This window comes from Micromonas commoda, chromosome 6 (assembly GCF_000090985.2).
Source record: "Micromonas commoda chromosome 6, complete sequence".
In the NCBI taxonomy this organism is placed as follows: Eukaryota; Viridiplantae; Chlorophyta; class Mamiellophyceae; order Mamiellales; family Mamiellaceae; genus Micromonas; species Micromonas commoda.
In genome coordinates, this window is record NC_013043.1 from 880776 (window position 1) to 894537 (window position 13762).

General features: G+C 63.2%; 6 protein-coding genes across 6 annotated transcripts; 3 read left to right on the forward strand and 3 right to left on the reverse strand.

Moving 5' to 3' along the window:
* Window positions 1-1149: 1149 nt before the first annotated feature.
* Window positions 1150-2283, forward strand: MICPUN_83006 (set domain protein; the record flags this gene model as incomplete). Its single annotated transcript, XM_002502882.1, has 1 exon — window positions 1150-2283. One exon carries the CDS (start codon window positions 1150-1152, stop codon window positions 2281-2283), a length of 1134 nt encoding a protein of 377 aa, XP_002502928.1.
* A 175-nt stretch (window positions 2284-2458) lies between these two features.
* Window positions 2459-9052, reverse strand: PYK (pyruvate kinase; the record flags this gene model as incomplete). Its single annotated transcript, XM_002503242.1, has 1 exon — window positions 2459-9052. One exon carries the CDS (start codon window positions 9050-9052, stop codon window positions 2459-2461), a length of 6594 nt encoding a protein of 2197 aa, XP_002503288.1.
* A 400-nt stretch (window positions 9053-9452) lies between these two features.
* MICPUN_108472 (predicted protein) lies at window positions 9453-10220 on the forward strand. Its single transcript, XM_002502883.1, has 2 exons — window positions 9453-9790; window positions 9920-10220. The coding sequence occupies exons 1-2, from the start codon at window positions 9493-9495 to the stop codon at window positions 10138-10140; spliced, it is 519 nt and encodes a 172-aa protein (XP_002502929.1). The 5' UTR covers window positions 9453-9492; the 3' UTR covers window positions 10141-10220.
* Window positions 10221-10270: 50 nt separating this feature from the next.
* MICPUN_59447 (predicted protein) lies at window positions 10271-10576 on the reverse strand (the record flags this gene model as incomplete). The annotated part of the gene is made up of 1 exon (XM_002503243.1): window positions 10271-10576. The coding sequence occupies one exon, from the start codon at window positions 10574-10576 to the stop codon at window positions 10271-10273; it is 306 nt and encodes a 101-aa protein (XP_002503289.1).
* Window positions 10577-10734: 158 nt separating this feature from the next.
* On the forward strand, window positions 10735-12975 carry MICPUN_59448 (predicted protein; the record flags this gene model as incomplete). Its single annotated transcript, XM_002502884.1, has 1 exon — window positions 10735-12975. One exon carries the CDS (start codon window positions 10735-10737, stop codon window positions 12973-12975), a length of 2241 nt encoding a protein of 746 aa, XP_002502930.1.
* A 67-nt stretch (window positions 12976-13042) lies between these two features.
* On the reverse strand, window positions 13043-13529 carry MICPUN_59449 (predicted protein; the record flags this gene model as incomplete). Its single annotated transcript, XM_002503244.1, has 2 exons — window positions 13043-13051; window positions 13152-13529. The coding sequence occupies 2 exons, from the start codon at window positions 13527-13529 to the stop codon at window positions 13043-13045; spliced, it is 387 nt and encodes a 128-aa protein (XP_002503290.1).
* Window positions 13530-13762: the final 233 nt, after the last annotated feature.

A 13762-nucleotide genomic window follows, 5' to 3' on the forward strand; every position in this document is an offset into this window, starting at 1 on the left:
GCAAAGCATACCGCGTACGACGAGAACAGGAAGCTCGCAAAGGAGACCGGTGACGTGGCCAAGCCCGTCGCGGGCATCAAGCCCAAACCCGGCATGCAGAAGCTCTCCGTGATGAAGACCCCGACGAAGAAGGCGAAGACCCCGACGAAGAAGCCAAAGGCGAAGACCCCGACGAAGAAGCCAAAGGCGCCGCCAGCGCCGACGCCCGCCAAGAAGCCCAAAAAACTCGCCGCCGCGGAGAAGACGTACGTCGACCCAAACACCGAGGAGCAAACGTCCGACAAGTGGGGCTGGTGGCACGACGATACGGATCTGCTCGGCTCGATCCGAGCCGGCGCGGGCGACGAGCTCGGGCTGGTGTGGGTCAAGACGAAGGGCACCCCGTGGTGGCCCGCGCAGCGGTTTTCCATCGCCAAATACGACCACAAGATCCCCGACGGGTGCTTCTCGCAGCTGCGCAACGTCAAACGCGACGACGACCTCTCGGACGTCGGCGCGTACATGTACTTTGGCACCGGCAAGTCGGAACCGTACAAGCCGGAGATCATCCTCTTGAAGGCGAAGACGGCGGAGGAGCGCGTCGTTTCCTGGTCCGAGGGTTGGAAGCAGGGGTACGCCGAAGTTCGGGGCGACAAGGGCGGTAAGGGCAGGGGCAAATACAGCGCGGACGTCATGGGGGGCGTCTGGGACGCGTGCAACATGATCAAGGACGGGTCGCGGAAACCGTGGGGCTGGTTCGACCACAGGCTCCCGCCGACGCCCTCCCCGTCCCCGTCCCCGTCCCCGGAGCCCAAAGCCAAGAAGAGGAAGGCGGACGGCGCGTCCGAGGGCACGCCAAAGGCGAAAAAACTGAGCAAGAAGGAGGAGAAGGCGATCGCCAAGGCTGAGGAGGAGGCGCGTTTGGCCGCGGAGGCTGCCAGGATCAAGTGGCCCAAGCTCACGGCGCTCACTGACTTTCCCAAGTCGGACGCGTTTGCCCCGGCGGAGGCCGAGATGACGCTCCCGTTCGAGATTAGGAAGGAGGGAAAACCCCCGTTCTACCATAAGCTCAACCGGTGCGAGTGGCTGTGCAGGCGTCCGCCGGGGCTGATCCCCAAGGAGGACGCCGAGCCGTGCCTGTGCAAGCCGTCGCCCGAGTGCCGGGTCGCCATGTTCCAGATTCAGGAGGCGGCAAAGGCGGCGAAGGAGGCCAAGAAGGCGGCTGACGGGAAAACGGCCGACGCGACCGCCGACGGAAATCCCCCGGCGGAACCCGCTGGCAACACGGAGGCCATCGCGACCGTTCCCCGCACCGGATGCGGCGCGGAGTGCTTCAACCGCACGTGCCTCACCACCTGCGACCCGCGGGTGTGCCCTTGCGGCCCGTCGTGCAGCAACCGACCGTTTCACCAGCTCAAATCCCCAAAGACGGACACGCTGCTGACGGAGAACCGCGGTTGGGGTCTTTTCCTCGCCGAACCCGTCAAGGCGGGCACTTTTATCGTCGAGTACGTCGGCGAGATTCTCGACGAGCACACCACCGAGAAGAGGCTGTGGGAGGATAAGAAGCGCGGCGAAGATAACTTTTACCTCATGGAGGTGATGCCCAACCAGTGCATCGACGCCAGGTACAAAGGCAACCTCTCGCGTTTCATCAACTCCTCGTGCCATCCCAACTGCGAGACGCAGAAGTGGCAGGATTCCGCCACCGGAGAGACGCGCGTCGGCATCTTTGCCATTCAGGATATCCCGGAGGGGACTGAGCTCACGTACGACTACAACTTTGCGCACTTTGGCGGCGAGGGAACCACGTCCTTTTCGTGCATGTGCGGCCACCCGCTGTGCCGCGGTACCCTCGACGCCAACCCCGAACGTACCCGCCACTACAACAGGAGGGTCGCCATCAGCTGGGCGCATGACGACGTGTTTTACAAGGGTGTCGTGCTGTCCTACAACATGAAGACGACCAAGTACGAGATTTTATACGACACCGGCGAAAAGGAGTACGTCGCGCTGGAGGAGCAGCTGACGGAGGGCGAGGACTACTACTGGCTCACTCCGCCCAACCCCGACGAAGTGAAGAGGGACGAGAAGAGGAAATCCGACGCGGGCGCCAAGGGTGATAAGAAGGGAAAGAACGGGACAAAGGCGGTAAAGGCAAAGGGGGGCGTCAAGAAGACGTCGTCCAAGCCGAAGGTGAAGCAGGCGGCGGCGCCCGAGCCGGCTGGCGAGCCCGCGGCCGTGGTTCCCGCCGCGGCCGAGGCACCCACGCTCGAGCCCAAGCCCGAGCCGGTTCAGGCGTGATGCGAGCGATTGTTTTGTTGATTACTTCACCGTATTATTTTCAATAACGAACCCACTGTTCGAGTCGTCGTGCATGATACAAGGTACGAAGGTTTAAGTTATTGTGGCGTGGGGCGCCTCATCATAGTCTATTTAACACGTTTGCTCCCCGCCGAGTTTTGTAAGTACAGCTTGCTTACTCGAGAAAGGAAACGAGCGGGCACTTGTCCGCGTCGCCGCCACCGGGACCAGCAAGCACGACGATGTTCGAACCGTTCCCCGAGTACAGTCCCATCTCCTTCGCCTTGACGATGGCGGGAGATTCCTTATCCCACGCGAACTTCCCTGGCGAGAGGTCGTCGACAACCATGGGAAACTGCGCGAAGATCGCGCCCGTCTGTCGACCCACCGCCTCATCCGCGGTGACCACGAGCACCGGGCACGATGGGCGGTACTTCGACATGGCCCTCGACGCGGCTCCCGCGCCGGTGACAACCACGATGAGCTCGGCGTCGCAGTCGAGCGCGCCGCCCGCCGCCGACGCCGCGGCGGACTCCAACGTCGTGAACGGGCGCTGCGTGTGATCCCTGATGAAGGAAATCGCCGCCTGAGACGTGTGCGCGAGCTCGGCGTTGGCGGAGATGGCGGCCATGGTGGCCACGGCCACCGCCGGGTTGGCTCCATTGGCCGTCTCCCCCGAGAGCATCGTCGCGTCGGCGCCGTCGAAAACGGCGTTGGCGACGTCGGTCATCTCCGCGCGCGTGGGCAGGGGGTTCGTGCACATGGACTCGAGCATCTGCGTGGCGCAGATGACGAAGCGGCCCGCGACGTTGGATTTGGTGATGAGCATCTTTTGCGCGAGCGGCACCTTCTCGGAGGGGATCTCCATGCCGAGGTCGCCGCGGGCCACCATGACGCCGTCGGTGTACTTGAGGATGTCGTCAAAGTTTGCGATGCCCTCCTCGTTCTCGATCTTGGAGATGATCTTGACGCTCTGGCCACCGGCTTCGTCGAGGATCTTGCGGATCAGCTGCACGTCCTCGCCGGTTTGCACAAACGAGGCAGCGACAAAGTCCATCTTGTTCTTGCAGCAGAAGTTCTGAACGTCGTTGATATCCTTTTCGGTGAGCACGGGGATATCGACCTTGACGCCGGGAAGGTTGCAGTTCTTGCGCTCGCCGAGCTTCTTGGAGTTGAGCACGGTGCCCTTGAGGACCGTGTCGCTCTCGATGTGGTTGACACGGATAGAGATTGAGCCGTCGGCGATGAGAATATTGTTGCCGGGCTTGACACTCTGGCACAGCTTGGCGTAGGACAGACCGATGCGGGTCTCCTCCTCGGTCTTGTATCCCTCAAACTCCACGTACTTGTCACCCACGGCCTCGATGGTGATGGGCTGGCCGGCTTCGAGCTCGATGGGCTGGTGGTCCCTGAGCATGGCGGTGCGAATCTCGGGGCCCTTGGTATCCAGCAGGCACGCGCAGTTTGCGCCCTTCTCGGCTATGACCTTCCTGACGCGGTCGAGCACCTGCTGATGCCCCTCGTGATCGCCGTGAGAGAAGTTGAACCTCGCGACGCTCATACCGGCGTCCAGGAGCTGACCGACGGATTCCTCGTCCCAGCACGCGGGGCCCATGGTGCACACAATCTTGGTCTTGCGCTTGGGCGCCTCGGGCGAGAAGACCTCCTCGAGGGAAATAGCCGTGGCGCGGAGGGAGACCGTCTTGTGATCCTTCTGCACGGCGAACTGCGCAAACTCGGATCCGGGCACGGCGTGCTGCGCTACCTTCCTCTTGTAGATTCCGGGCGCGTCCAAGATGCGGTAGGATGGGATGGAGTTGACGGTGTTGGTCGCGCCGGCGACCCCGCCGATGATCACAACCTTGGCGCCGGGATGGCACAGGTTGTGCTCCAGCGCGAAGAGGAGCGCACGCGCGGTCCAGTACGTCTCCGTCTCCGGGTCCGCGGGTTCCGGAATCTTGAACGCGTACTGGCCGTACGCGGTGTTCGTGTGCCTCGCGACGTGGTCCAGCGAGGTGACCACGACGATTGGCACGGCGGGTCGGTACTTTGACGCGAGGTTGGCGCGGAATCCGAGTTCGCTAAACACCACGATGCAGCCCAGCGCAGCGCCGAGGTCCACTGCCGTCTTCGCGGCGCAGGACACGACGGCCTCGATAGATCCGACGGGCATCGGGGTGAAGTCGCGGATGAAGTTGTAGATCTGGCATCGGTCGACGCCCTCCTCGGCGTTTGCGGCGATTGCGGCCATGGTGGCGACAGCCTTCTCAGGGAACGCGCCGTTAGCCGTCTCGCCGGAGAGCATCGTGGCATCCGCGCCGTCCAGCACCGCGTTCGCCACGTCCAGCATCTCTGCACGGGTCGGCAGAGGGTTGTCGCACATCGACTCGAGCATCTGCGTGGCGCAGATGCAAAACTTGCCCGCGATGTTGCACTTGGTGATCATCATCTTCTGGGCGAGGGCGACCTTCTCGGAGGGGATCTCCATGCCGAGGTCGCCGCGGGCCACCATGACGCCGTCGGTATACTTGAGGATGTCGTCGAAGTTGCGCATGCCCTCCTCGTTCTCGATCTTGGAGATGATCTGGATGTTCTCTCCGCCGTTTTCGTCGAGGAGCTTGCGAACCATCTGAACGTCATCGCCGGTTTGCACAAAGGACACTGCTATGTAGTCCATCTGGTTGGGACACGCAAAGTTCTTGATATCCTCGATGTCCTTGGGCTGCAAGACATCGAGCTCGACCTTAACGCCGGGGAGGTTGCCGTTCTTGCGCTCGCCAAGCTTCTTGGAGTTCAGAACTTTACCCTTCAGATTTTTCTCGTCGAGAATTTCCACAACCTCGATCACCACTGAGCCATCGGCGAACAGCAGCCGGTTGCCAGGCTTGACGCTCTGGCACAGCTTGGCGTAGGAGCACCCGATCTTGGTCTCCTCGGGGGTCTTGTAACCCTCCCATGTCAGGTATTCCTCCGGTCCGGCGGCGTAGACGATGATGTCCTGGCCGGCTTCGAGCTCGATGGGCTGGTGGTCCTTGAGCATAGCCGTCCTCACCTCAGGGCCCTTGGTGTCGAGGAGCACGGCGGTGTTGGATCCCTTCTTCTTGATTACCGTGCGCAGGCGATGGAGCACCTCGCCGTGACCCTCATGATCGCCGTGCGAGAAGTTGAAGCGCGCGACGCCCATGCCGGCGTCGATCAGCTTGCTCATGGACTCTTCGTCCCAGCACTTGGGTCCCATGGTGCACACGATCTTGGTCTTCCTTACGGTATCGCCCGTGGTCACTATGTTCTCGAGGCCGATCTTGGTGGAGCAGAACGAGATGGTATGGTCGCCCTCGTAACCCGTGGGCTTGATCAGGCTGGCGAGCTCGTCGCCGACAACCTTAACCTTGAAGATGGGGGTTCGATCCTCCCAGTCGATCCCGATCATCGGGTTGGTGCCGATGGACTCCATGATGACAACCTGATCGGACTCGAGGTCACCGGTCTCGAGCGCCGCAATCCCGAGCTTCCTGATGGTGTTGAGCACCATGGGCAGGGTTTCGTCGCTGGTACCCATCTCCGGGAGGTACATGGGGACCAGAGACGACACGACGTTACACTGCGCGGCTACCCTGTGGTTGGTGGTGACGACAACGATTGGCACGGGAGGCTTGTACTTGGAGAGGAGCGCCGCCGGGAGCATGGTCTGCGCGAAGACTACCATGGCGCACGCGCCCATGTCGAGGCAAGCCTTTACCGCGCTGGAAGCGACGGCCTCGAGGGCGGTGACGGGCTTGGGGGTGTTGTTCCAGACGTTCTTGTAGGTCATGTCGCCGTCGCAGCCAACCTCGGCATTTGCAGCGATTGCGGCCATAGTGGCCACGGCAACTGCTGGATTCGCTCCGTTAGCCGTCTCGCCGGAGAGCATCGTGCAGTCACAACCGTCGAATACGGCGTTGGCGACGTCCAGCATCTCTGCACGGGTCGGCAGAGGGTTGTCGCACATCGACTCGAGCATCTGCGTGGCGCAGATGCAAAACTTGCCCGCGATGTTGCACTTGGTGATCATCATCTTCTGGGCGAGGGCGACCTTTTCGGAGGGGATCTCCATGCCGAGGTCGCCGCGGGCCACCATGACGCCGTCGGTGTACTTGAGGATGTCGTCGAAATTCTCCATACCGGCGCCGTTCTCGATCTTGGAGATGATCTTGACCTTGTGACCACCCGCTTCATCGAGGATCTTGCGGATCAGCTGCACGTCCTCGCCGGTTTGCACAAACGAGGCAGCGACAAAGTCCATCTTGTTCTTGCAGCAGAAGTTCTGAACGTCGTTGATATCCTTTTCGGTGAGCACGGGGATATCGACCTTGACGCCGGGAAGGTTGCAGTTCTTGCGCTCGCCGAGCTTCTTGGAGTTGAGCACGGTGCCCTTGAGGACCGTGTCGCTCTCGATGCTGTCAACTCTAATGGAAATTGAGCCGTCGGCGATGAGAATATTGTTGCCGGGCTTGACACTCTGGCACAGCTTGGCGTAGGACAGACCGATGCGGGTCTCCTCCTCGGTCTTGTATCCCTCAAACTCCACGTACTTGTCACCCACGGCCTCGATGGTGATGGGCTGGCCGGCTTCGAGCTCGATGGGCTGGTGGTCCTTGAGCATGGCGGTGCGAATCTCGGGGCCTTTGGTATCCAGCAGGCATCCCCAGTGGTGGGTGTAATCGAGGCCCTTCTCCTTCTTCATGGCCTCGCCCTCCTCCTCGCACGCCTTCCTGAAGCGATCGAGCACCTGCTGGTGGTCCTCGTGGGTTCCGTGCGAGAAGTTGAACCTCGCGACGCCGAGGCCCGCGCGGAGCAGCGACTTGATCCCGTCCTCCGACCAGCACTTGGGTCCGAGTGTGCAGACAATCTTGGTCTTCCGGAAGGAATGCGTGGGGTTGAGGATCAGGTCCAGGCCGATGCGAGAGGAGCGAAGGGACAGCACGGGATTGAGCACGCCGGGGTCGACGTACGTCGTGAGCATCGCCTCGGTGGGCTCCGGGGTGCTGACGCCGTCCTTGACCGACACCACGGTGGCCACCGCGGAGTTTTGCACGGCGAATCCGTCGGGGGACGCGACGAGGATCACGCGGCGGCCCTCGAACGGGATGTCGCGCTCCTTCGCAATCTCCCACGCCTTGAGCACGGAGTTGGCCACCTCGGGGACGCCGTCGAGCTGGCATGGGATCTGGCCGAACCTCGTGTTGGTGTGCGCGAGGACAGACTTGGACGTGGTGCACACAAAGATGGGGCACGGCGGGCGGTACTTGGTGATGAGATCCGCCGCCTTGCCGGTCTCGTCCAGAAGGACGATGGCGGTGCCCTCGGTGGCGTCGATGACGCCGTCGCCGTCTTTGTCCGCGGAAAAGCACACGGCGGAGAAGGCAACCTGGGAGAGGGACGCCTCGAGGCCGCCAACCTTGTGAGTGTACGCGTTGGATCGGTGCAAAAACTGGTACTGCGCCCAGTAGTCCACTCCCAGCTCGGCGTTGGTGGCGATTGCGGCCATGGTGGCGACAGCCTTCTCAGGGAACGCGCCGTTAGCCGTCTCGCCGGAGAGCATCGTGCAGTCACAACCGTCGAATACGGCGTTGGCGACGTCGGTCATCTCCGCGCGGGTCGGCAGAGGGTTGTCGCACATCGACTCGAGCATCTGTGTGGCGCAGATGCAAAACTTGCCCGCGATGTTGCACTTGGTGATCATCATCTTCTGGGCGAGGGCGACCTTCTCGGAGGGGATCTCCATGCCGAGGTCGCCGCGGGCCACCATGACGCCGTCGGTGTACTTGAGGATGTCGTCGAAGTTGCGCATGCCCTCCTCGTTCTCGATCTTGGAGATGATCTGGATGTTCTCTCCGCCGTTTTCGTCGAGGAGCTTGCGAACCATCTGAACGTCATCGCCGGTTTGCACAAAGGACACTGCGACGTAGTCCATCTTGTTCACGCAGGCGAACTCCTTAATGTCCTCGATGTCCTTCTCCTGGAGAACGTCGAGCTCGACCTTAACGCCGGGGAGGTTGCCGTTCTTGCGCTCGCCAAGCTTCTTGGAGTTGATAACCTTTCCCTTGAGATTTTTCTCGTCGAGAATTTCCACAACCTCGATCACCACTGAGCCATCGGCGAACAGCAGCCGGTTGCCAGGCTTGACGCTCTGGCACAGCTTGGCGTAGGAGCACCCGATCTTGGTCTCCTCGGGGGTCTTGTACCCCTCCCACTCGGTGTACTCATCGGGTCCGGCGGCGTAGACGATGATGTCCTGGCCGGCTTCGAGCTCGATGGGCTGGTGGTCCTTGAGCATGGCGGTGCGAATCTCGGGGCCCTTGGTGTCGAGGAGCACGGCGCAGTGCGCTTTCTTCTCCTCGCATACCTTACGGAAGCGATCCAGCACCTCCTGGTGACCCTCGTGTGACCCGTGCGAGAAGTTGAAGCGCGCGACGCCCATGCCGGCGTCGATCAGCTTGCCCATGGACTCCTCGTCCCAGCACTTGGGTCCCATGGTGCACACGATCTTGGTCTTCCGCATCATCGGCTGGTCCTCCATGATCATCGCCGGGGAGATGCTGGTCGACCGGACTGTCAGGGTGTTCTGAGCGACGCCGCGTGTGGGGGGCATGACGCTCTCGGGGACGTACTCGGGCGTCCAGAATCGACTTTCGTCGAAGTCGTCGGGATCGACGAACGAGAACTTCGGCATCGGGGGACGCACCGCGGGCGGGCCCATCCCGGCGCCGGTCGCCGTTCCGCACGCCATATTCTATCGATTCAAGGTTCGGATGTCGCGGAACTGGGGTCGATCGGGGGAAATGCGGGTGAGCATACGATGGGACAGAGCGCTTGAAGGTCATGTCGAACGCGAAATCCGGCGAAATAACAATCGCGTCCCGATTTGGTACGAAGGTGCGTTGGTGTGCACGCGGCGCCGTGTGGGGTCGTATCGCGCAGGGTTCAGGTTGGAATCCGGGGCGTACCAATGAACTGACGGGTAGACGTCGACGTGTGGTGTTTTTCAGGCTGGAGACACTCGTAGGCGCCTCAAGCAATGGCCTCGGCCCCGACCGTCAGGCGCGCAGTATCGAGCCCTGCTGACACTGAAAAAAATCGCGCCTCGTCATGAAAAAGAAAGCCCCGACTCCTCCCGCGAGCACTGCCTCCCCGGACACCGGGTCGACGCCAGCTCCGGATCAGAGACCGATGGTCAGCGACAAGTGGGGTATCGGGCACTCGGTGTCCGGCGTGATGCCGAACGGCGAGAAGTTCTCCGGCGAGGTTTTCGGCTACGACGAGGCCACGGGCCTCGTCACCGTCCGCGCCCCCGGCAACATCGGCGGCACCCACGACGTGAGGATCATCAAGGCGGAGGCGTGCACGGACGTCAAGTCCATCCCACCCAAGACACCGGCCAAGACCGACGGAGCGATGCCCGCGGTCGACGACACGAGGAGCAAAAAGCGCGAGGAGGAAAACATCAAGGCTGCGCAGGCGCGCGCCGGTGAGTCACCCGACCCGTCCCGTCGTCCCGCGCGAGCCCGAAAACAAACCCTACATTCTCCACTCTCGACGCATCCGCGCGTCGTTCCCTCCCTCACGGAAGTCGCTCCCTTTTCCGATCCAATCGCAGCCAACGTCGGCGTGGGCGTCACGCAGGAGGCGCAGGACATCTTCGACGCCCTCGCGAGGACCCTCCCGTGCCGGTGGGCGGATCGCGACATCGTGGTCATGGACGAGGTGATCATCCGGCCGCCGTACGCCGCGTGCGCGGGTGTCGCGGGGGGCGACCCGCGCGCAGTCGAGAGGGTGCAGAAGGTGCTGGCGAACGAGAAGAAGAAGCTCGGCCTCTAGCTAGATGCCCTCAGGCGTGGGGCGCGAGTGAGTCGTGATGGTCTACGTTCGTTGTAACTAAGTATCGCAAAGTCTAGTGTCGCCTATGTGTTCGGAGCCGACGAACGCCACCCGAGTTGGAGGGGTCGCGTCACCTCTTCTTCTTGCTCTCCTGCTTCCCCCCCTTCGCCCCGCCCTTCGCCTCCATCTGGGGTTTGTACTTCGTCTCCCAGTCCGGGTGGTCCTCGTCGATGGGCAGCCACTTGATCGGGTGCTGGTTGAAGTAGTTCCAGTCCGGGACGCACAGGATGACCGCCACGATCACGCCGCAGGTGAAGATGTACGACATCGTGTCGAAGGATCCGCTCAGGTAGCCCGCGAGGAACGCGATGATGCCCGCGATGACCAGGATGACCTGATACATCCTCTCCGCCAATTTTTGCCCCCTGAAATCCATCGTGCGACGGGTCGTGAACCCGACTCCGCGCGGCTCGTTCTGCCGCGAGCGAGTCCCGAGGGTGCGCTCTGAAATTTCCCTCGTCCGCTGTTTTGCGCGAGACGTTGGTCAAACCCGGTCCAAATAAGGAAGGCGCGAGGTCGACGAACGAGGGCACCATGTCGAAGCCTCGCGGCGTCGTGGAGCCGTCCATGGTGGCGGTCAGCGTCAACGAGTACGTCGGCGACGTATCGCGGGCGGGATACTACGAGGGTCACGGCGTGGCGCACTTCCGCGCGGGGCATCGGTACGAGGGCGGCTTCTCCAAGGGAAAGATGTCCGGCTCGGGAAGGTACGAGTGGGTCGACGGCATCGTGTACGAAGGGGACTTCGTGGACAACGTGGCGACGGGGGTCGGTAAATACACGTGGCCAGACGGCGCGACGTACACGGGCGAGGTACGCCGAGGCCTGAGGCACGGCCGCGGCGTCCAGGCGTTCGCCGACGGGCGCGTCACGTACGACGGCGAGTGGAAGGACGGGATGAGGCACGGGATCGGCACGCTCACCTTCGACGCCGACGGCTACGCGCGGTACGAAGGCGAGTGGCGTCACGACCGCAAGCACGGTAAGGGTAGGATGCAGTACGCCTCGGGTAACTGGTACGAGGGCGGGTGGGCGTGCGACCAGAAGAACGGCCGAGGCGTCATGTGTTGGCCCGCGTCGGGTGAGACGTACCGCGGCGAATGGGTCGACGGCAAACCCCACGGCGTCGGGACGCACGCGTGGGACCGCGTTTTGTCGGACAAGACGGAGACGGACGCGTTCAACTCCTCGTTCAACTCCTGGTTCAACACGCACAACTCCTACCGCGGCACGTTCGCGGCGGGGATGCGACAGGGCTACGGCCGGTTCGCCTACGCCAACGGTTCGTCCTACGACGGCAACTGGTACGCGGATCAAAAGCACGGCGACGGCGCGTACACGTTTGAAGACGGCAGCGTGTTTGTCGGTCGATTCGAACGCGACCGACCGGTGCTCGGCACGCATCCCGGTGACGGCGACAACCCCGGCGGCAGTGCACGGTTCGAACCCACCGACCACCTGCGCTTGGACGTCGCGGACCTCATGAGCGAGGAGGAGCAGGCGAGGGATGACGAGCCCGCGACTTCGCTGGACTTTACGCTGAAGCGATACTCCTCCGAGCTCCGAGCCATCTACCGACGCGCGGCGATCGCGGGCACTGCGATCGACCCAACCGACGAACAACCCGACCGTAACCCGACGCCCCTCTCCGTGCCCGGTTTCGTCCGTTTAATGCGCCGCGCGGGCGTCGCGGGAGCCGACGTCACGTGCGTTCAGCTGGCTCGAGCCGCGCACGCGGCTTGGAGGGACTCGCCCCCCGTGATGGAACCGGTTGGCGACGCGGACGAGGACGAGAGCTCGAGGGAGGAGAGGCGTTTGCGACACGAGCGCGAGTTAAGGCGCGGGAACGTGATGGACCCGAACGGCGTCATGGTGTACAGGCAGTTCGCCGAGGCGTGCGTGCGGGTAGCGCACGTCAAGTTCAACGAAGCCTTCGGTTTGGACCGGAGAGCCGAGCACCTCATCGTGGAGCACCTGCTCCCGTCCGAGCTGGACGAGGCGCTGGACGAGTCTCGGACGCTGCCGTGGGACGCGAAGATGGAGGCGGTGGAGGTGAGAGAGAGCGCGGAGGCCAAGGCTGAGACGTATTTCCGCGAGGTTCGCGGCACAGCCGAAAGTGACGGCGCGGACGAGGAGTCGCACAGCTGTGCGACGCCCACGGTGACGGGTCGCGCTTTTCTGCGTTGGCTCAAATCTAAGGGTGCGCTCGCGGACGGCGACGAGGGGGGCGAGCCGGTGACGTGGCCGCCGCCCGAGCCGGATCCCGACGCGGATCCCGGGAACGACGACGGGGAGGGCGAGGAGGAGAAGGCGGCTGACGGGGACGGCGCTGGAGACGCTGAGGAAGCTGAGGAGGGCGAAAAAACCGAGGAGGGGGCGAAGGAGAAAGCCCCGCCGGCGCCGTCGCTCACGACCCTTCAGGCGCTCGCCGCGTTCTACCACGCCATCGGTCCCGTCGCGGCGGCCGCCGAGGAGGAAGCCGCGCGGGAGGAGGCTGACCGGGCGAGGTACGAAGCGGAGGAAGCCGCCGCCGCGACGGGGACGGAGAATGGGGAGCCCGACGGGGACGCCGCCCTGGAGAGCGCGAGGATCGCCGCGGAGGCGACGCGGCTCGCCAGGGCTGTCGACTGCGAGGCGATGTTCCCGGAGTTCTTCGAAGCCCTCGGGAGGTGCGCGGACGCGGCGGTGAAGACCGAGGGGTCCTCGTTGGCGGAGAAGCTCGCGACGTTCTTCGCCGAGGTGGTCGACGTGACGCCCGCCGTCGCTAGCGCCTAAACAATCGATCGTTCTTGGAGCGTCTCATCGTCAACTCGAGAGCTCGTGTGCTACGCGGGACACGACTTTATGATCTCTATCTTGGGCTCGCACGACGCGTCGCACTTCCACCCGAGCGCGCCCACGAAGGGCGCCCACGAAGCGGGCCAGACCGCGCCGACGGCGAAGACAATCACCACCGCCGCGCCGAGGAGCCCCAGCCAGCTCAGGATCCTGTCGAAGGAGTTCCTCAGCTGCTCCTCCTGCTGCTGCAGCATGTCGCACTGCACCTCCAGCATCCTCCCCTTCGAGTTGAGCATGTGAACCTCCTTCTCCAGCCGCTTGATGTGCTCCCTCTGATCAGCGGCGTGCGCTTTCGCCTTTCGCACCACCGAATCGCTCATGTCGCTCCCGTATTTTGCGCCCAAATCGTGCACCTTCGCGAGCGCCTCTGCGAGCTCGTCCCTGAGCTGCACGTTCTCCTCCCCGAGCTCTCGAGCTTCTAGCCGCGCTTCGGCCAAGTCCGCGCGGAGCACATCCACCGAAACCTTCGGCCTCCTGCCCCCATCCACCATGGTGGCGCTTTCGTCGGCGGTGCGCCCCCGCGAGTGAAAAATCGGCTCTTCCAAGCCACCTCGGAACCTGCTCCGACTGTCCGATCTCGATCAAGTATCAAGGCACCCTCCGGCTTCCATGATCTTCCGCAGGTGCCGTGCTGCCCCTCGGGCCACAACTGAGAGGTTCCGATCCGCAACCACCGGCGGCGCGGGCGGCAGTCACCGATCGCACGCGAAGGTCGCGGTGGATA

Coding starts and splice junctions, on each gene's coding strand:
- MICPUN_108472 (XM_002502883.1), top strand. CDS start 9,493: ATGGTCAGCGACAAGTGGGGTATCGGGCACTCGGTGTCCGGCGTGATG. Junction 9,791..9,919: donor GGCTGCGCAGGCGCGCGCCG/GTGAGTCACCCG, acceptor ATCCAATCGCAG/CCAACGTCGGCGTGGGCGTC.